The sequence below is a fragment of the Psittacula echo genome, assembly GCF_963264785.1.
Source record: "Psittacula echo genome assembly, chromosome: 5".
In the NCBI taxonomy this organism is placed as follows: Eukaryota; Metazoa; Chordata; class Aves; order Psittaciformes; family Psittacidae; genus Psittacula; species Psittacula echo.
Window position 1 is genome coordinate 17,434,245 of NC_137739.1, and position 22,438 is coordinate 17,456,682.

At 42.7% G+C, this 22,438-nt stretch overlaps 1 protein-coding gene across 5 annotated transcripts in view; it reads left to right on the forward strand.

The window, feature by feature from the left end:
• The window catches only part of XPO6 (exportin 6), a 55,197-nt gene that overhangs the window by 15,761 nt on the left and 16,998 nt on the right, over window positions 1–22,438 (forward strand). For 4 of the 5 annotated variants that reach the window (XM_080617761.1, XM_080617763.1, XM_080617762.1 and 1 more), the window contains exons 2-10: window positions 816–906; window positions 2,234–2,346; window positions 5,360–5,557; window positions 8,294–8,453; window positions 8,845–8,922; window positions 14,342–14,795; window positions 18,489–18,615; window positions 19,539–19,648; window positions 21,924–22,032. In XM_080617761.1, the coding sequence (XP_080473887.1) occupies window positions 816–906; window positions 2,234–2,346; window positions 5,360–5,557; window positions 8,294–8,453; window positions 8,845–8,922; window positions 14,342–14,795; window positions 18,489–18,615; window positions 19,539–19,648; window positions 21,924–22,032 (1,440 nt within the window). Of the gene's footprint in view, window positions 1–815; window positions 907–2,233; window positions 2,347–5,359; window positions 5,558–8,293; window positions 8,454–8,844; window positions 8,923–14,341; window positions 14,796–18,488; window positions 18,616–19,538; window positions 19,649–21,923; window positions 22,033–22,438 lie in introns of those variants that run through there. The other variant, XM_080617764.1, reaches the window with a different exon arrangement.

Consider the following 22,438-nt stretch of genomic DNA (forward strand, 5'->3'; position numbering starts at 1 on the left):
GCACTGAAAACATTAGAGGAATGACTAATGGCATGGTGTGTACTGCAGTAATACTGTTTTCTAAGGCTGTTTATCAGGCTTAAAATAAGGGAAGCATGGCATAGCTAGGGAGGCTAAGCTCCATGCTGTGCTTTTACTAGGATAATATCATCCCAACTTCAGAAAGCTGCAAAGCAATAGCAGTCTTGCAACAGCTATATACTAATTCTGATTGTTATTTTAGGACTTAAAAAGACTGAGCTTTAACTGATGAATTCCAATAATAAAAGCTAAATTTGGGGATAGGGAGACGACCTTCCTGAATCAAATTGCTTAATACTTGTACACTGCTTCTTACAGTGCTGGAAATTCTTGCTGAGCAGCTTTGGTGTTGCAGGTGACACCTGGCACTGAGACAGAAGTAGGAATAGATGTGAGGAGTCCTCTCAGAGTTCATGCTTCCTGTGCTATCGCTGTGTTTAGTGTCTCTAAACATCTGAAAGCCTCTTCTTGAACTTGCTGTCTTTGAGAATAATGTGACAAGGATTAACTAACTTAACATCACTAAATGCCACCAGAAATGAAGGAAGCTTCCTGTACTGTTTTCATTAATGCAGCTGAGCAAATGGTCCTTCATGTCCAAAGCTTTCACTTACGTAGTCAAACTTTATTGCTACTTAAAAGCAATGAGCAGTTTAAATTGCTGATTATTTTGCCCTCCATCTGGACTTTGTGCTCTTGTTGGGTGCATCTGTGACATGAATGACACCGACCTCCTGTGTGCAAGTCAAAAGTGGAAGTTAGAGTTAACTCTTCTCTTTAAATGTCGTTTCCAGGCATCTGAGGAGGCCTCACTACGGGCTTTGGAGAGTCTAATGACAGAGTTTTTCCACAATTGCACAACGAATGAGCGGAAGCGCGAGATAGGTGAGTTCATGCCACTGCTAAAGGATGGGCCTCTTTGTTTTTGCTGCCTGCAGACCTCAGCAGAGGACTTGGTGATGTTCAGCCAATACAGCACGAGAAAGTACTCTATCCCATACCAAACTGGAACCTTGGCCTCTCCTGCTTAAGAAAAGGCTTACGTAGTTTGTGTTTTAGCGACCTCATGGCATGTCCTATAGATAAGATGTCAGTAACTCTCTACTGCTGTGAGCATGGAGATGTTTTTTATCAAGGGTATTAAGTTGGTTAGGGTAGGAGAAGGATGTTAAGTTTTTCTCTGCCTGTACATTGTTCAATTGCATGTGCTGGAAAACCTCTACCTTCTGCCTGGAGGTGAAGCATGAACTTCAGATTTGTTCGGCATTAAGAAGGGAAAGCAGAAACTGGCATAGCTAATGTGAAATGGCAAGTAGGAATAAGCAGCGAGGTTTCATTTTGGCTGGTGTCCTAAAAAAACCAGCAGAGATCTTATGGGCTGTAGAAGCTCTATATTAGCTTCTTGCATCTGTCATTGATGGCTGTGAATAGGCAGTTTGCTTTTATGCTCAAACTTCTGCCATCTCTAACTTCAGTGCCAAAAGTCCCATCAGGAAAAACTTCTCCCAGAGATCTGGTAAAATAAAGAATAAGTGACTAGGCAAGGGTGAGTGTTTTTCCTGTTGTGGAGATCTGCTGTGGAAAAGGTAAAAGCCTTCAGCACCCCCCATTTTCCTACGTAAGTTGCAGGAAAGAAACAAATTGATTAAGGATTCAATGTGATTAACCATAAAACAGCCCTGTAAAGTTTTCCCTTTGCCACATTTGGTAGGTAGTCACTTGATGCAAGGTGACCAAATCCTGTTCCCGAGTGTTCAGAGACGGTTTTTAATATGCTGACCTACACCAAAGTCAATGGCTCTCGGAGCAACTGCATTAAAATGAGGGGTTTTATAACACTGTGCAGGATCTGAAGTACTCCTCGTGTTTCACAGTGACCTGATATCCCAACATTTGGCTTTTATAGATAAAATGGTAATGCTTATAGTATAATTTCTGTGTAATTTAATATTCTGCTATTAGTCTGGTGTAGTATTTGTCCAAACTGTCTTCTAAAGTGACATACCTATTTCATTAAAGCCTATTATTAGGTTGCTTTTAATACTTTGGAGTGGAATTTTTCTTTTTTTTCCTCCTCCAGGCTGAGTCATTCCCTGAGCATGGGGTTTCTTCCATGCTCATTGTGTTACTGCATTACCAGTATACATTGGTAAGGATTTATTCACAGCTTAAGAATCACCCTGTAATTTTTTAATACTTCGGGTTTTTTCAGAGGAGCTTTTGAATAACTTTGCCCAGCAGATAGGAGCCTGGAGATTCTGCCTCTATTTCCTCTCAAGTACAAGAAACGACTATGTCATGATGTACAGTTTGACTGTGTTTGAGGTAAGCTGCGGCTGTTGCCTGCTTAGTGCGTTTTCTGTCTGGTGCAGTTTTATGTGGCAATTGATTTGATGAGAAAATGTTTGTCTGAAAGGGCAGTCCTAGTAAGTACAGTGCAAAAGGATGCTTTTATTGTGCTCTCCTACAGAGGCTGCTTAATGGCAAGCTAAGAGTAGGAGAATATGAATCATTGTACACAAATTGAAGAATTCATTTCCTGGCATCTCACAGTACGAACTACCTCCAGTTTCAGAGGCAGGCTGAGTTTTCTGCACAATGCTTTTAAGAGTTTTACTACTTTTATAGTATTTTTATGGTCAGAAAGACGTGCATTATTACCTGCTACTTATGCAAACTGTAATGCTAAGAGGGAAGACAAAGTTTTCTTTATTTTTCTGACATCTCATAGTTGTGGTTGATGCTCTTGAATGACATCCCGCAAGCTTATGTGCTAGATGTAGAGGTAGGGTCTCTTTTAGAATGCCGTATCACACCTATTTAAAAAAGAAAAAAGTTATGGTTAAAAGCCTAAATATTAATTTGTGTATCTACTGGAAGAAACAAAAGTCTTCTGTGAACACCTCTCTTTTATCAACTGACTTCTCTGTGACCACTGCAGTGTTTTTCCCTAGCGATAGTCTGGGGTTTGGTCAATGTCACACCTCACCTTGGTCTGTTCCTGGCCTCTGTGTTATATTCTTGGCTGGATGGGCAGACTGAACTCTGCTCCTACGTCAGAGGGGGTTTGCATCCTTTCCAGAGGCCGCTTTTTAGATAGAGCAAACAACTCTTATTATCAACAGAATTATCCACATTGTTGGTGGCAACCTCTTCACTTTTAAGTGTTCGCTTTATTTATCTGGACTTGATCTGCAAACTGAATCTGGTTTGCCTTCCTTTTAAAAGGGGGTAATAATGACAAAGAGTATGGGAGTTGTTCCCTGCTCTGGGGGTGGATGTCACACAGCAGCACCATGCAATAATTAAACTGATTTTTATGAAGATTAAAGCATGTTTGATTACTGAGCCTCTGCTACGGCCTCTGGGAGGGGGGAGTAGTACTGAAAAAATAATTGTGCCCATAACTAAGCAGGATAAAGAAATCGTTGTCCAAGTGTAAAGTGAGGGACCTAAGCCTAGAGATCAATGAGAGATTAAGATCTCACCATTGATAGCTTGAATTGCCAAAGTTAATTACTGGGGTGCTGCCCATTCGACTGGTCCTCATAACAACTTCATCAGTCTTCAACTGTCAGAGTACTGAATGTCAGTAAAACATGTATGTAAACATAGGGATTATTCACGAAACATTCATGAGAATGATGTGTTTTCCAGAGTGTCTAGGAAGTTAACAGTGGATCTGGAATAAAAATCTCATGGCCCCCTTCCAGATGAACCTTTTTTACTTCTTGCTTTTGGAGAAGAGAACATCTTCCCAAAAACATTTCACAGGTGGAGAAAGCTGCCACTTCCAGGTCAGATGAGTAGGACAAAACTCAGTGGGTGTTAAAGCATGAATGTTAAAACTAAAACATCTTCCAGTTTTATTGAGGCTTATGAAGCTTTTTCTGGACTTGCAGCAAGAAACTCTCATTTGGTTTGGTTGTAATTATTTTTAAGCAATAACTTCTGGATCTTCTCTGTGAGAGCACCCAGAAAGCAACCTTTTTGAGGAACTTAATGTGTAAAAGTACCTCTGTATCTCTACACTCTCAACTGATACCTCTGTAAGTCTGCGCTATGAATTGGATCTGCTTTGACTATAAATAATCTTCCATTATCTGCAAGAAACCCCTTTTGCGGCATCTCCTGCTTATGGGTTCCCCAAGCTACCTGCCTGCAGATGGGTATAAATGTTGCCTCAGTAGCAGGTCCCCTAAGTAAGTTACTCTGAGAGACTCAGCTACTAATGCTCCAGAGCTCTTCAATGGGATTGTAGCATGGCAGGAAAGCAGTTTGCAACTCTGCCTTCTTAAGGATTTTGTCTGGCTTTAAGTGGACTAAAAGCTTTCAGTTAAAGTGGTGCCCTGTCACTGCAAGGCAGTCACTCTGGTGACCTTCCAGCTTAAGGAGACCCAGGTGGCATCAGAGTCATCTAAAACTGAACTTGCTTCCCCTCTTATTTTTTTTTTCTGCTCCATAAAAGACTATGCTTCCCCCTTCTTTCACGGGGAAGATCTAGGCATCCAGGATTAAAGGATGGTGGAAATAATTTGTAGGCATGTCAGACCAGTTCTGCTTGACCCAAACCCAGTTAAAATTGCAACATTGCTGACACTTGTCAGTTAATAGAAATGATGGTGTTTTCCAGAAGCAGCTATTCCTGGGGTACTGAAACCCATCGTGTGTGAAACTCTCCTGTCGGAGGGCTTGTACAGATCTGATACTCTTGTGGTGGGGGTGGGTTTTGTTAGATCTCGAACCTACATGCAGTGTGGTTTGGAAAGCTCAATGGGTTTTGTTCAGCAGCTTGAGCCGTCGCTGTCTTCAGTTGCCTGAGTAGTCCTTTAGGTAGCAAAGCTTATTCCAAGTTAGTGATGTGGGGTTTGCCCTCCATGAAGCTGCTCTTGTTCTACCTAGCTTAGTTTGCACACACTCTACCTGTTGGTAAAGGTATCAGGGTTGGTACTGGGCTGCTGAGCTATTAAAAGATGGTAAATTTGAGCCCTTTGCCCGGTGAAGTAGGTGTTGGAGCTCTAACAAAAGAGAAACATCTGTTTAACCTGCTAATACCCATGCATTTCATTACATGTAGGTCTGCCCACAGCAGTAGTGAAGGTTGAACTACAACAAATATAGGTACTGCTCAGCCTTGGTCAGTGTGAGGCCTGGATGAATTGAAAACTATAACCTTTCCCCTGTCCATGCAGTGTGGCAGGGACAGTCAATCCACGGATGTATGATGCAGCTGCTCTGCCTGGCGCTCTGACCCCGTACTGTGTCCAGCTCTCTTGACGTTTAAGTCAATGAAGCAGGTCTAAGATGAGCTCGTTTGAGAGGTCTGTTTCTTTTCCAGAACCTAATCAATAAGATGTGGCTTGGGGTCCCATCTCAAGACAAAATGGAGATCCGCAGCTGCCTGCCCAAGCTCCTTCTGGCTCACCATAAAACTCTGCCTTACTTCATTAGGAACAAGCTCTGCAAAGTCATCGTGGATATTGGCCGGCAAGACTGGCCAATGTTCTACCATGACTTTTTCACTAACATCTTGCAGGTAAGGAGTTTATAAAGAGAAAACTTGTATTAAACTTATATGAATTTGTGGAGAGCCGTTGTTTTGTTTCCTTGAGTAGTGACTTGACAGAGGTTAAAAAACTACATGAAAAGCAAAATTGCTTCTTAAACTCATCTTCCTTTTTAATTTTTGCAGATGAACCTTAGCTTCCTACATGAGATTTTTCTTATGTTAATGTGTTTTGACATAGCAACAAGTATCAACTGCAGTTTGGATTTTAACTGTTTCATCATCATAGACTGGTTTGGGCTGGAAGGGACCTTAAAGCTCACCCAGTTCCAACCCCCTGCCATGGGCAGGGACACCTTCCACTAGAGCAGGTTGCTCCAAGCCGCATCCAACCTGGCCTTGAACACTGCCAGGGATGAGGCAGCCACAGCTTCTCTGGGCAACCTGTGCCAGTGCCTCAGCACCCTCACAGGGAAGAATTCAGGAGTAATTATTGAAAATTTAGGGGTTGTGGGCTCTTTAAAGGTAAAAAGTCAGTAACACTGTGGATGCATCACTGGATGATTCTCTCAAATGAAGTTTCTGAATGTGGCTGTTGGAGATGTTTCACCTAACAGCCAAAGATACCCTAAACCTTTGGTGCCTCATCATGTAAAGTCACAGGTGGAACATTGTTGGGGTGTTTATTAAGAGGGCTCTTGCAGGAAGACCAAAGTATGTATTGGAGGATCCTGGTTGAGACAGTGCCATTAGTTTGAATGTTGGTTGTAATTCAGCATCTTCAGAGTGAAGCCCAAGCCCAGTGAACAGCTCGCTGCCACTGGAGCCTGAAGAGGCTGGTGCAAACCTCCTCTTTTGGTTTAAGGACCTTGTTTCCATTTCTCTTAAAATTAGTCATAATCGGCATAAGGTGACTGAGTGTAAACTGCAGTGCTGCGCAGTCTTTTTTCTGCTGACGTAGTGAGGTGATTGAATGCAGCGATGCCTACAGACAAGCCACAGGCAGTTATTTAAATAAATCAAAGTCCTTGAGTGTCATGAGTTTCTTTAAGAGAAATGGATCTAGTATTAATTTCAAATTTAAAAATGTGCTAACCTGGCCTACAGAGCCTATTACTAACTCGTGTAATTTCTTTTCAGACAGCTTTCTGTAGTGATGTAGTGCGACATGCTGCAGTTTTTTCCTGGGTAGTCAATTTGATTATGAGACAGCTGTCTAAGCTTTGATTTCACCTGAATATGAGCTGAAATGCTGTCTGGGCTTCTACTTGCTTTGGAGGTTATCTTGAGTGATTGCAGAGCTCAGTTTGGGAATCTGTTTTTCCTTAAGCCTCTCTTTTTGGACTCGACTGCAGAGGAAAATGATCCTATAAATTAACTTCTGTAGCACCTTCCAAAAATACTCAGAGAAAGTGGAATTAAAGCACTAATACTGACTTTCAAGACCTTTAACTAATGAAGAGTAGCACAGGAGCAGAATGAGTTGCTTTTGGAGTTGCGGGTGACTCCTGTCTTGAGACTACTGAGATCATTTAAAGCAACTGGTTCATTCTTTAGTGTTAAATTGTATCCCAGTACTGCAAACCTTTTATTGAACCATTTGAGGGCTGGAGAGAAGTGACTTGGACTGTTGTGTTGTCATTATGCAAACACAGAAGCTTCTACTTTGTTTAAAATTACTGAAGTACCAGTCCAGGTATTGCTAAATTTCCTGGTATTGTCAGAAAATACTCTGAGAGAAGAAGATTCAGACTCTTTGCAACTTCCTAACAAGTTGTGTGTTTCATTTATTTCTTTAGCTGTCTGCTTCTGTGCCATTGTGCTTCCTTTCTGAAAGCCAAGCTCATGTACATCTAGACCAAGAGCTTTTGAATGGGCATTTTTCCCCGATGTGTAGCCTTAGCAGTGTTAACTCAGCCTGTCTCTGGCTTGGAGGGTCAGGGAGATTAGGACCCAAGTCAGGCTGTATTACAGAATTTGTTACTTCAAGGATTAGTTGTAGTAATTGTGATTGGCCTTAGTCTTCTTTTTCCCAGAGGGGGTAGTGTGTAAACCATTTTGGATGTTCCAGGTCAGCAGCGAAGAGCAGTACTCTCTTTCAGCTGGAAATAAAGCTTTGTCCCACTTGAATGTGTCTCTAATAATCACAGTGGCTACCAAGAGTAAGAATCCCTTTCTCTGGTCCTCTTCCTGCATGTGGTGGAAGTTACTGTTTTTAGGGGAAATAAAATTTACAGTTTGAGATGTGATACAGAGGCAAGGAGAGGTTGGATCCCTCAGCTGTGTTCTGGTGTCAGCTGATGTTCACTGCAGCTTTTTGTCTGCATGGAGAGGGCTTTTTAGTGGGAGACTGCTTGGCTGCTGGTGCAGGCTCCTGAGCCCAGCGTGGCTGCAGCCCTGTTACGTGGTGAAACTGCTGGTGCTGAGGCAGTTCTGAGAAGTGATGATGTCAGCAGAAGGCAGAAGCAACAGACTGTTCCTGGTAAACATGGTGAAACAGAGAATGTGTACAATGACATTAGGAAAGCTCTCTTGAAACCCCAGGGATTCCCATGGTACTTAACTGTTGAAACATCATAGATTACTGTTTCAGGAAAACAAATATTTGCAGTTCTTTTCCTTCAGCATGCAGCACTGCAAACTGTGGGAACTGATACTTGGTTTTAAAGCACTTGTAAACTGCTAGCAGTGTTGATAATCCCACTTGTCAGCTGAGTGCTTTGCAGAATGCCATCATCACATGGTGCACTCATGTTTTCCCCTCAGTTAATTCAGTCTCCTGTGACCACTCCTCTGGGCCTGATTATGTTGAAAACTACTTCGGAAGAGCTGGCATGTCCAAGGGAAGATCTTAGCGTGGCCCGGAAAGAAGAGCTCCGCAAGCTACTCCTAGACCAGGTGCAAACAGTGCTTGGGCTTCTCACAGGTACGAGTTACTGCTCTTGAACCTTGAAACAAATATCCTTCACCAGCTTTAAGATGCTAGAACATTCTGGGTTCAGTGAAGCAACATGTTGGCAATGTAGTGGCTGCTCCTGTAGTTTGAACATTCGACTCTACCTTTAGGCGTTTGGGTCAGCTTACTGTGAAACAACTCGTGCAGTAGAGCGGCTGTATAGCTACATATATCCTCCTCCTTATTAAGAGGGATTACGTATATAAGCACTTGGTAATTTTCTTGAGCTCACTAAGAGAAGACAGTGTTTCTTGTCAAAAAATTAAGATGAGTTCTACCAAAGTTCTCTTGCAGACTCCGTTATGTTTGTTGATCTGTCTGTCTCTTAGCAGGCTGTTCTGAAAAATCTCTCTTTGGGCAGGTATTTTGGAGAGCATCTGGGACAAGCACAGCGCTACTGCTGCCACTCCACCACCATCCCCAACTTCAGGAGAAAGTGGTAAGGATGGCTAAAGCTAGAAGATGATATTTCCATATGCTTAAACTTGCAACATCAGGAACAGATTCCTTTCTTTGCTGTCTAATCTCTTGTAATAACCCTTTCCTAGAGCTTTTCATAGGACAACAAATTCCTGGTTGGAAAGACAAACCTTACACAAAGCAATTTCCACTGCAGGGGACGCCCCACAGAAAATGCCACCTTGTTGTAAAGTGCACATATAGCTTCCTTTTATCCTCAGATGGCAAAAAGCTTTCTGAAGTAACAGTGCAAAATGCTCTAACATCAGGGATTTGGCTTTGTCCTCTCTGAATTTTAGCTGTAAGTGCATCAAAAGCCAAAGTGGAGCAAAACTGAAGACCTAACTAAAAAAAAGGGTGGCTAGAACATTGTGTGTCTATGTATATATATACACTGGAAGTTTGTTTTGTACTTATTCCTGTTAGTCTTTTGCATGGGTATGTAACTTATCTAAACTCATTTACATATATTTTTATAGTTACCTTAAATAGAGAATCTATTTCTATGTCTGCATACTTGGCTCACACTTCGTTTATACTGTTAAGTCTAAATAGGGGGTGGATGCATTAGGGTCACCTCAGGCTTCATGGTCATCTTGATGACTACCAGTTTCTCTTGTGCCTTGATGTAACATGGGTTGTTGTTACTTCTCGCTCACCCAAGCATTGTCCAGCAGGTTGCAGTGTCTTTGTTCCTGATCCTTGGAAAGCAAATCATTGTTGTTTGATCTTGGCTCTGACTGCTTTTAACAAGGAAAAAGAAGGGCTGAGGGTCTGGAACCCAGTTGTGCGTAGGAAGATGAAAGGCTTGTGGATCCAGTATTTCCTTCTCCAGGGTCATACTGATACCCAGGTGTGCTTGGTGCTGTTTGTTCTGTGAGTTAACACAGTTGTACTTTGTCTTTCGTGTCTTTGGGACCTTAAACAGTTAATTGAGAGTTGCAGTTCACTTCCCTGTGGCCACATTGCACTAGTAGCTTAAGATAGCTGCCTGTGCTAAGCTTTTGTTGATGTTTTGCTGAGTGTTAAAACTTTCACTTTTAAGTCTGGGCAGAATTGCAAGTGCTTCTTTCCTGTAGAAGAGCTTAAGGCACTTTTATAGCTGTATACAAAACATACTTAATGGGAAGAAATATTTCGATGTGTTTAGAGAGAGTGGATTTTGCTGTAGCTTGCACAAGGTTGAAAGAAATAAAATATTAACAGAAAAAAACAAGACTTGTGTTACTTGGCAAGAGCGAGTGTGCTGCAGGAGTGCAGGCTTCACCCACCCTGGCAGCAAAAGCCTCAGTGCTTTCATAAGATTGGGTCTTCCATGGGAAAAAGGTGGTTTATGTTGGTGTCAGCTGCTGGTAGTCAGTTCCTTGGTGGCCAAGGACTCTGTGTTGGTACAAACCAGGTTGGGTTGCTTGGTGAGCCCAAGTGTATGCTGCAGATGCTGGTTAATGCAGGTACATCCAAGGCCATGCCTGCAGGAGAGAGTGCTGTACCATGAACAGCAGCTTCCAGAATTAACTTTGAAAAAACTAACACTCTTTTGGTTCAAGGTGCTGGTAACTTAAACTGATGCAACCCAGAAGATCTCTGTTTTGTTGTCTAAAGTTGTAATAAAAAGTAACCAGTGAAACGAATTCTGGGCTGATTGCTGGTGGGAGCCTGTGCGAAGTGTCCTCTCAGCTCCTCAGTGAATTACTGTATGGTGCATGTGCTGAGGCAGCTTTTCATCCACCTGTGCACTCACCTTGTGACTTTAGATTACATTCTCAAAGTGAAAGCATGCTGCATTTCTGTTCTGGGTCTTTCCTTTCTCCCCTTTCAGGGAAAACAAACTGTACACAGCATCTTTTCAAAGTAATTGCTAGTAATGGAGACAACCCTGCAATTATTCTAGCAGTTCAGGCTTGGTTTCACTGAGTCCTTTTATGCAAACTTGTTCATTGGAAAATTTCTCTGTTTTTCTTTTGTGCTCTGCCTCCGCTACTCTTTCCATGTTAGAATTGGTTGTGATTCAAGTTCTTGAAGTCCAAAAGGAAGAGCACTGAGTGCTTCCCTCTTGTCTACTGCTTACTCACTTTCTGGTTTCATGAAGAACTATCTTCATTTTCGTTATTAACCAAATGTCCTTTGGGTGGCTATTTGAGGACAGTTGAAAGATCCACAGTGGAGGAAGAGTACTGATGGAATTGCTAACATGAGTTGCTAACATGGAGAACCTATGAGGTTTAAAGACAGATACACAAGTCTGTAGTGGTGAGTGGCAGTCCTAGCATTGCACATTTATGGGTGCTTACTTGCAGGCAGAGATGAATGTGTGATTGGAAGGTGAACTATAGGACAAACATGGGTTTAGTGAAACTGACATTAAATTCTGCCCTGGAGATGTTAATTGTTTCTCTGTCCTTAAAGTCTGTGAAATCTGTGAAGTCTGTGAGCTGACCAAATCTTTTTACCCACATAGTTATATTTGAGTCTCATTCGTGCAGGAAAGGATTCCTGTTTACTGCTGACACTTAAACTTTTTTTGTTGCTTAGATGAGGCCACCATCTTTTTCTCCTTATATTTAGGTGAAATTAAAGGTGCTCCAAAAAGGAAAGTAGGCTTCAGAGTCCTTATAAATATTTAATATCCTCCATCAGAGCCAAAATCTCTTTAGGAACTTGAAAAAGCTATGCTTTCTCGCTTTGTACAGGGAAGCAGAGTGGTTAAGAACTCTTGCATAGTTCTTAAGTAGCACTTAGAGACAATGTTAAACTCATTTCTCATGCTGCTTTAGCAAAGGAACTCTGACAACATCCTACGTTGGGAAACATTTGAGTTTCTGCATCAGTATAGAATTTACTCAGCAATAATCTCTCGGCATCCAAATAGCTGTGCATGATTTATAGCTCTTTCCTTCATCAGATGTATGCAGCCGCGTATGGTGAACAAATAAGAAGCAGAAATGTTTGCTGCTGCTGACTTGTGCAGAATAACCTCATTCCAGCCCCTCTGAGAGTTTTCTCCTTGTGCACAAACACATTTGATCCTGTAAATTTATCACCTCTTTGCAAAGACACCAGATATAACTTAAAATCTGAATTTCAGTAATTTAACTGGGTGCAAAGCACTGACTGCTAGGAGTCACAGAGCCCAAATTTACAGTTTCTGGTGCTGATGGATTGAAAGATGTCAGTCTTTGATTCTCATTGATTTTTGTGGAACTTGCTGGAGTGGACATTTGGAAGAAGCATATCTGCTTCTGTAAAAACACAGTGCAAGCAGCTCTCAAACTGCAGCCTATGTATAGCTGTGTATGACACCATGGGGGCTGCTTTTATGTAAAGGCTGAGTGCAGGGTTATCTAATTCCACCGAAGCAGCATGATGCCTGAAGTTTCTGGAGGAGAGCGGAAATAAACATCGATAAGGTATGGCAGGGAGTTATGAATTTAGTGATGTGTAACATCGATCTTGATGACAAATGGGGACTTAAGGGGGATCTGTTCACCATGCATACTTCTGAGTGCTTTGGAAACAGCTCAGTAAATCATACCTGTTATTTTCATACTGCTAGTGCATTGGGTCATTTCACTTTCCAAAGGGAAAAAAAAGAAGAAAAAGATTACTTGGATTTTCTGTGGAGAGCTTCACGTTCTGTAACGTAGCAAGTGCCTGTGGATTTCTAAAGGTGAAGACATTTGTACTCCAGAGTATTGAATAACCTGGGGAGGGTGAATAGGTTTTCAGCATGTGGAAGCCTGCAAGATAGCCGTCAGCTTCTGTGGAGAAAGGCAGCTGACCTGCTGGTGTCCACGTGGATTTCCATTAAGCTTTCAACAAGGCTTTGTGGCAAGAGCTTTAGAGAAAGCAAAGACCATTAGGGATAAGGGATCTCTGGATCATTAATACATTGGGTAGAAGACAGGAGACAAAAGGTAAGTGGAGATAGTCCCCTCTTGCCATGAGAAAGGACGTCACCTCTGGTATACTGCTTGGAACTGTGCTCATGGACATACTTGTTAAGAGACTTTGGAAGAGGGCTTAGTAAAGAGACAAGGAGGCTTGTCAAGGGCATCAAGATGGTCAAAATGGTGAGGAAGGTGTGACTGAAGACCTACAGGAAGGTCTTGTATGTCTGTGGGCAAATGGAAGGTGAAACACAATGCAGGTAAGTATAACCTGTGTTTGGGTTATTCTCTCTATTTGTGTGTGTGTATATGTGTGTGTGTGTGTATATATATATATACACTCATCTCATGCCAAATCACAGGTTCCAAACTCACTTTCAGTATGCAGAATTCTGTTCTGAGCATTGCACCATATCATTCAACAAAAAAATTAGGTCAGTAGCAGTCAAAAATAGCTATCTGCTACAATGTGGAATTAAGGTTCATCTACACCTTGAATAGTGGCTGCAGTTCTGGTCTTCCTTTGTCAATAGGCGTAGAGTAGAAATGATAGCTTTGTAAAAGGCAGTAAAGATGATTGAGGGTATTGAATAGCTTCCATATAAGTAACAAGAAAAGTAATACTCTTCACACTCTCAAAGAAATTGAGAGCGAGGAGCTGCAGCAGAAGCCTAGTGAGTAACATGTGAATGGAAAGAGATGATTTCTTCTCCCTGTTTGGGTACAGAAGATAGGAAATGAAACAATCAGCTGACAAAGCCCCTAACCAAACCTGTCTTTGTGTGATGTATAGTTAAGCTATGGAACTCTGTCACAGAATTGTTGCAAACAACTGAGTTTATGTCTTCAGTTGAAAACTAGATAAAGTCATGGAAGGCGGGTCCCTGCCCATGACAGGGGGGTTGGAAGTAGATTATCTTAAGGTCCTTTCCAACCCTAACCATTCTGTGATTCTGAGATAAGTCCTGAGGCTGTGGAGAATCCTTCAAAACCCTGCCTGGCTTGGGAAACCTTTGTAAGGCGAGTGGTTGGAGGCTGGGCAATGTTGGTTGGTGCCTGCCTGGGCTTTTGGTCACTGACAACAGGTACCATATTAAGTAGGCTTCTTGGTCTGACTCAGAACATCTGCTCTTACATCATCCACAAGCTGTCACGTACAAGCAGACGCAACTCTGCCAAGGTTCAGTGTAACATGGATGTGCCAGAGAACTCGTGCAAGCTTACATCAAAGATGGTTGACCTTGTGAGGGGGGTGAATTTATCCTAAATTCCTAAAATACATGCCATGGCACTGCTGTTTTCCAAAACACTGTGGGTGTGCTTCCCAGTCTGATCTGATGTAAGATCTGATCAAAACTCCTGAATTCCTGAAGAGAAAAATCCCTAGTTCATCTCAGACAAGTCTTTGTGCACTAACCTGCTGACTGCCACAGGCTCAGCTAGGGCTGGTCAATGCAGCTATTGAAGGGAATTGCCTTGACTTATAATGCAGATGTGTGCTTTGTTTCCCAGGTGACCTATTGAGTAGCCTGTTGCAGAGTCCCAGTGCAGCCAAACTGTTGAACCAGCCAATCCCCATCCTTGACACAGAAAGTGAATACATATGTTCCCTGGCGCTGGAGTGCCTGGCACACCTCTTCAGCTGGATCCCTTTATCTACTAGCATCACTCCATCACTCCTCACCACCATTTTCCACTTTGCTCGCTTTGGCTGCGACACCCGTGTTCGTAAGATGTCTTCTGTCAATGGCAGCAACCAGAACTCAGTGTTGGGACAGGAGCGCGGCCGCCTTGGCATCTTGGCTATGTCTTGCATCAATGAACTGATGTCTAAGAACTGTGTGCCTATGGAGTTTGAAGAGTATTTGCTGCGGATGTTCCAGCAGACTTTCTACCTCCTGCAGAAGATTACCAAGGAGAACAATGCCCATACGGTGAAGAGCCGGCTAGAGGAACTGGATGAAAGGTAAGAGCAACCAACAGCTAAGTAGCAATGCTAGGGCCTTTTGCTTTCTAAAGGACAGTCTTTATTACCTTGTAGTCATGCATGGTGTGTCTAATCACCTTTTTTTCAGAGTACTGTGCTGAGGGAGACAGGCAGAAAGGTAGGTGCCCACAGGTAAGGTTCTGGTGAGGGGCTGAGTTTGCTAAGGGACCATGGTGGCACACGTTGGTATTCTTTCCTGTCCTCTTCCTCCCCTTTCCCCCCGTTCGTTACTGTTTGACTGCAGGTTTGAGGTGGCACAAGAGCTGAACTTGCCCTTCATTCAGTTGTAACAGAAAACAGAAGAGGCTCAGTGAGGTAAAGGCATTGCAGTATCCCCTTTCCTGGTCGGTATCTGCCTTCTCTGCTTGAACTCAAACATACAAAGAGTGGGTAGATATACTACAAGTCATGTCACTGAGATGTGACAGTTTCTTCATTGCTTTTTCATTTTTACATTTTTTTTTTAATACACCACCAAAAGACAGCCTCTGGAGCTCCAATTATGGCAGCAGTGAATGGCTCTGCTGCAGGGGCTGTCTGGCTTGACAGGAGGCAGCAAGGAAGACACAGCATCTTGGGAGACTGTGTTGTTATTTTCCACACTGTTACTGCCACCTTTTTTGCCTGTATCAGCTTAATTCTTTGGTATCAGATATCCCTACTCCATAGAATCCCAGACTGGTTTGGGTGGGAAGGGTCATTAAAGCTCATCCAGTTCCAACCCCCGCCTGCCATGGGCAGGGACACCTTCCACTAGACCAGGTTGCTCCAAGCCCCGTCCAACCTGGCCTTGAACACTGCCAGGGATGGGGCAGCCACAGCTTCTCTGGGCAACCTGTGCCAGCGCCGCAGCACCCTCAGTGTCTTGCTGTTGTATTGAGTGGTTGAATCCACCTATTGGCAGGGTGGTGGAAGAGGTGAGGGCTTGGAGGGTGTTTTGGTTTAAACCCTGTAGTTTGTGAAGCTTGAAGGCTGCCTGTCATTTCAAGCTGCTACCATGGGCGAGCCTGGCAGGCTGGGGCTGATGGTGGCAAATAGGTTGTGACTGCGTGAATGTGCTCAGTGTCCTGTTACAGATACATGGTGCTGCTGTGTAAAACTTGATCCCCGATGCAGCTGCAAGGACTTTGAGCTTTTGGGTGCTTTTTGTTGGGTTGTTTGGGTTTTTTTGTTTGTGGTTTGTTGGGGTTGTTTTTTTTTTAATATCAAGAATAAAAACAAATTTAGGAAACAAATTGTGGGTCCATTTGTAGAGATTATTTGCATATTTCTTCTGTAAAATGCCATTTTTCCATCTCTTCAGATGTGTAACGTTGGGGTGATAAACTCAGATTAATCATGACTTCTGCTTAACAGTAAATTCTGTTTGTTCACTTTTTTACTAACTTGCTCTGACTTCAGTATCACTGGGTCCTAGAAATAAGACATGTATGAATGTGCCACCATTGCATACAAGGTGTGTGCACAGAGTGCCAGGATTTTCACTCTGGATTTCAGAAAAGCTTTCCTGGAACCCCACAATCTCTTGTATAACTTTGTTTTTTCTTTTATGGAAAACATGAGCAAGCAGCCTTCACTGGCAAGATTGCAGGAGGTCTCTAGCTATATTAGCCTTCATGATACAATATTGCCATATCATCATGTTCTGCTGCTTAGATATGTTATCCACAGAGATTTGTTGGTGTCTGGAATTGTGAGACCCCTTCATTGTGAAGGTCTGAAATAGGAATGTAACTAAGGTGTTCTGGAAACTGGAAAGATTTAGCTGGCTTCTGGAGGAGTGGAGCTTTCTCTGGGCTGACTGGCCTCTCTGTGGAAAGGGATGTGAGGATTTTCCCATTGTCACTGAAGGGCATAGCTATGCTTGTGTGTCCAGGTATGTCCAGCTGTACTGCATGAAAGTGTCATCTTGGCTTGGACTGAAAAACATCCTAGAATCATAGAATGGTTAGGGTTGGAAGGGCCCTTAACAATCAAATCCTGAAGAGAATTGGCGCTGAAGAAACTTCAGTTAGTTTGCTGTCTTCAGAACCTGCTTGCCCTGGGCCTGTTCCTTCCCTTCCTCTCATGGTGCTGGTTATTTTTGTTCTTTTACAAAGTGGTCTTGAACAGCTGGTACTACCAAACTAGTCCAGAAAAAGAGTAAGCTTAAACTATCTTTTGCTTTATTTGTGTTTGGTTTTAACTTGAAGATCCCAGAACATGGCAAGTAAGGATCCAACCAATGGCCCAGTGGCTGCAGAAGGACCTTTGGGGCTGGCAGAGCTAGGGGCCAAGTAAGAATTTCACTGGTCTGAGATCAGAAGCTCTTCAAGAAATAAAAAATTAAAAGCATGAAGGAGGTGTTTGGATCTGGACTCTTTCCTTTCCTGCTAGCTTTACTTCTGAAGTGTTTGATCTGCCATCAGCTATGTTCAGTGATCTCTTGTGAAGTAGGCAATGCCAAACAAAAAGGAAACTTAATCTTTTTGCATATTCAAAGTATTATGTGGTTTTGTAGGCTTGTAAAAACCAACAGTGTTGCAGCTCTTTGTTAGCTGGCAGTGCTTATGGTCCTTGAGTGAGATGTCATTAGGAAGAGTAGGGTTTCCCCCGTGCAAAAAAAGCTTGCAGAAGGGAAAAGCAAGGCAGTGCAGTAAAACCAGTCTGTTAATGTGTGTCTGAAACTTTGCTAAGCTTAACTTTTTAGTTAAAAGAAAAACTTCAAGGGCTCTTGCACTTTAGAGCTCTTGCTATGTGGGAAGGATGGACTTCTCAGCACACGGCCATGCCACTGGATTGCTGGAGCTCTCAATGTGTATGATGCTGCAATACATTGGTCCTCTGATGGATGTATTGAACTAATGGAGTGTTGAACACCCTTCATATAGGTAGACATGAAGAAGACTTCTAACCTTGATTGAAGCTTGTGTTGTGCAGGGTGTGCTCTTAATCCCCAGCAAAAGCTTACCTACCCCATTGTGGTCTTGGTAATTCCCCCCTAGGTGCATACTTGGGAACCCTCAGTGCTTCACTGAGGTTGTGCTCTTGCTGGACTCCCTTAAGTGTTGGTAGCAGGCTTCCTTTGGACCTTCACTTTGTGCAGTCCCAAGCATTGAGTAGTCCCATGCTTTGGAAGAAGATTTGTCTTTATAGTCTAATTTAGTCACAAAAGCCTGGGCTCAGTTCAGAAACTTTTGGATGGTTGGTCTGCACTGCAGGAGAAACTGTTCTTCCCAGCTCTCAGCTCCATGGTGCTTCCACTACCTTGTGTAAATGTAACACATGTATTGCTAACTCCTGTGTTAACTTCTTGCTTCCAGCTAAATTCCTCAGCGGTACTATTTATTCCACTAATTCTATCTACATCAGTAAGATGACCCCTGCTGTTAATTATTCCTCTAGGGTGGGGAGAGGTTGTGCTTATTTGCAGGCCTGGTTGAACTCAAATGTATTTACCTGAATATTAAAGTTGCTTTTGACTAGACTGTCTTTTCTACTGTTTCAGGTATTAATGGAATGAAGGTAGGTAATTGGTGCAGGGCTTTATATTTTAATTGTTCTACTGGTTGTTAATTTTAACTTTCTTTTATTAAAAGGATTTTGAGTAAATTTGATCACTGTTTCAATGAAATTGCTTTCCCTTGTGGCATCTTTCATGTTTTCTCGGTTGTTTTCTCCTTTCCTTTGTAGCTACATCGAGAAGTTTACGGATTTTCTCCGTCTCTTTGTGAGCGTCCACCTACGACGAATCGAATCCTACTCCCAGTTCCCTGTGGTTGAGTTTCTGGCACTGTTGTTCAAATACACTTTTCATCAGGTACAGCCTTGAGACATTGTTTTTCCACAGTCTGTTTCTCTCTTCTGTTTTGTACAGAAAGCAGGATTAGCTTGTTTTCCCCAGTGAAGCTGATACCTCAATTTAGCCTAGGAAAAAACCTATTAACTTGTCTTTCTGGCACTTCCCATCTAGTGCTGGGGACTTGGAAATGGCTTAATGTGCCCTTGGATTTAGTTTGAGACAGGGGTCACATCTTACAAGAACAACTTGTCTTGTGTTTATCTTTGGTTTTGCTTTTATTTATTTGCTAGTCCTTGGAACAGACAGTGTTGTCTGGAGCAGTCATAGGATCCCAGCTTGCCTTGGGTTGGAAGAGACCTTAAAACTCATCCAGTTCCAACCTGCTGCCACAGGCAGGGACACCCTTCACTAGACCATTAGACAGTTGCTCCAAGCTGCGTCCACCCTGGCCTTGAACACTGTCAGTGATAGGGCATCTCCATCTTGCTCATTTTGTATTTGGGGATGCATTTCTTTCTCCTGAATGTGATTCTTTAATCTGAGGCTTTCCTTGTGATTTTTGGTATTGTATGGAAAGCCAAAGTTGGGGTTTTGTTGTGTGTTACCTTGCTGTAGAAGCTGTCACAGTGAATTCAAACCGCTGTTTGTCCTCACATATGAATAACGATAAGGCAGCAGATTTATAAAATGCTTGAAGCTGATGCAGCAAGCCATGAGATGGGTTAATGCTGAGACCAGCTTTGTAATTCCTGGGTTATCCTTTGTGCAAAATCTTTTGCTCATCTTTTGACAGCTATTAATGTCTCCAGTGGCCTCCTAAAAAATGTTTTAATAAAGCATGAAGTACTTCCTGTGAAGTGCATGCTAACTCATGTTTTCATTGTGTGAAATCAGCCTTGCCATAGCTTGCAATACTCATTGTAAATTTTGGGGTATTTCAGCCTACGCATGAAGGTTACTTTTCTTGCTTGGACATCTGGACGCTCTTCTTGGACTACCTGACTAGCAAAATCAAAAGTCGTCTGGCAGACAAAGAAGCAGTACTCAACAGGTGAGCAGTGGGGAAGCTCTCAGGATGTCACAGCTCAAAGAGCCTTCATGGTCACCATGGCAGAGGATGTGAGAAATAATCTGTTGCTTACTCCAGCTTCACATGTGATTGGGCCCTTTCTTCTAAAATTGTGAAGTACAAGAAGCGTAAATTTCAGTGTTTCACACTTGCTCAAAAGAATTTAAACTGAGCAGATTAAGGTAGAAATCTGCCACATGGGTTGTGTGTGAACTTGGCAGCCAGAGTTTAAAAGCTTTGTGGTCTAAAATAGAACTTTAACACATGTTAGCGAATTTTAGAGCATGCTTTAGCACATATCCAGAGTCAGTTGCCTGGTAGGTGTTTGCACAGCTTGTACAAATAATTTAAGAATTAAGAAAAAAGATATTTTATTAGGATTTTAAAATTCCTGTTGAAATGGAGAATATGTTTCTGAGAAATATTGCTGAGACTGTGTTTGGAAATTAGAAGTTCCCCTTGCTTATCTCTGATGCTGGTTGTGTGCATCAGTTGCAACAGTGGTTGGCAGCTCTGCCTTTGTGGATGCTATATCCTGATATTGGTGGCTTTCTTTGGATAAAAGTGCCTTTGCTGCCATTTTAAAGATCTGGGGAATACACTGGTACTTTGCTAAAGTTTTGGAGGTTTAGAAGTGCCATGGCTTGTGCTGTGTTCAGTGCAGAAGGAAGCTGCTTTCCCTCAAGCACACTAAGTGTAAGTGATTGGTTTTTGAAAGGCAGCCTGGCATCATAACCACAAAGAACAAATGTGGAACAGGCTTACACCAAACACTACTGTTCCTCTCAGCACGGGAACCATGGGGTTTTAATTTATCAAGTAGTAGGTATTTGCATTTGAATTTTGTTATAATTTGTTTCTGATTTGCTACTCTCTCCCTAATGCTGTTGAACTCTGCCTTGGTATTCTGCTCCTCTTCACCTGGCTAATGTGTGTGTAATGTGTACTTGTGTCAAACAGTTTGTGATGGAGAGCATGGAAACATACAATAGCTGTCTCTAGGAGATGTGTCAGACTAAAGCAGGTTAAAAAGCACACGAGTGGTTGAAGCTTGTACTGCTTTGTCCTCAGGGACAGCATTGACACAAACAGCTTCCTGCATGTGCTCAGGCGGGCAAGCGCTGCACTTTGACAGCCTGGGAGTGGTAACACCGCAGGAGCACAGATGATGTTTCCTGTTCTGTGGTTGACAAACTGCATTTTGTGCACACTGCAGCTTTTACTATTGGTTAAATTGCGAAATCAAGAGTTGCCTCATCTGAGTACAAGAAAAGATGGTAGCTCAGCCTCCTTTGCACAGAGAGCTATCAGTTTCTTCAGCTGACTAGGCTAACACTTGGATTACATGATGCTCTGAATGTCTGGTAGTGTATCCTAATGCCTATTTTTCCAACCCGATCGCACCTAGAAAAGAGCATGATCTTTTACACTGGGCCCCACCTGAGATAGGAGGTTTTTAAAACAATCAAATCAGCTTCACTTGAAAGCCCCGAACTTTGATGCTGTGTCATCAGGAATGACTGCATGCTCAGGTGGCTCTGTGCTGATTTTGCAGCTTGGCATTATTCTTAGGTAATCATTGAGGAGGGTTTTCTGTGCTCTCTACCAGCTTCCTAGCTCTGAGAGATGAAAAGGCATCTTTCAGTGACATGCCTTTCATGTTAGAGTACTAGTAGTTAAAGGGCTGTCTTTGTTTCAGGGGACAAGGGCCTGGATTCTTTGGCCAACAGTGTAGGGAAAGAGGATAGCAGAACAAATAGCCTCAGGGGAGTCCCCATTTTGAGGTATGCAGCAATAACTGCCCTGTTTCACGTATTTCGCATTCAGTGCCCAAAAGCAGAGCATCAGACAGGCTGGTGAGGAGCAGCTTAAGCAACAAGAAGCTTTTGGTGCCTCCTGTTCATGCACATCTGCTGTTATTCCTGACAAGCCATTCCTACCTTTCTTGTTTTGAACTTGTGGGCTGCTTCTGTTGCTATCAATTCTCCCTTTCCCTTTCGGAGGTAGTGGGATATCAGATATTACCAACCTCTTTCCTTGCAGGTAGTGTGTGATGTGAAATGCCATGATACTCTTAATCCCAGGATCTGCTTAGTGTTTCCTCAGGAGACCTCTAAAGCTGTGCTGCAGGCTCTTTGCAGTGGCCCACTTGAAATTGTCATCTGTGTGACGTATCTCCTTTGCTGGAAGGGCTGTGGCACAGCAATTCTGCAGAATTGTTTTATCAAACTCTTGCTCTGTTTCTCTGTGGTCATAGGTACGAAGATGCCTTGGTTCTGTTGCTGACAGAGGTGTTGAATAGAATCCAGTTCAGGTATAACCAGGCACAGCTGGAGGAGCTGGATGACGAGACACTGGATGATGATGTAAGGAGCAGAGTTGAACAAGGACAACTACAGGTCTAGATATTAACTCTTGCACTGGTAACACCTGGAATGTCATTCCCAGTGCTTGTGCTTTGGAGTACAAGCTAGACAGCTGCTGCTTCATTCTGTGTGGGGTTTGAGGTTTAAAGCAGCATGAAATGCTTTTGACAAAACTGGATTTAAGGTCACACTGAAAAGATACTACCTTTCTTTTTAACTTTGTTCTTTTAACTTCTTTGAGGGAGGAGGGAATATAGATACTTATGTTCTGATTCTCAGAGGCATTAGGTGTCCACATCTGGTTGTTTTGGAAATTAAGTGCAGAACTAGCTCTGATACAAAAGCTTTAAGCTGGAACGGCTCTGCACTGGAGACAGGCTAAGAGAGCTGGGCTTGTTCAGCCTGG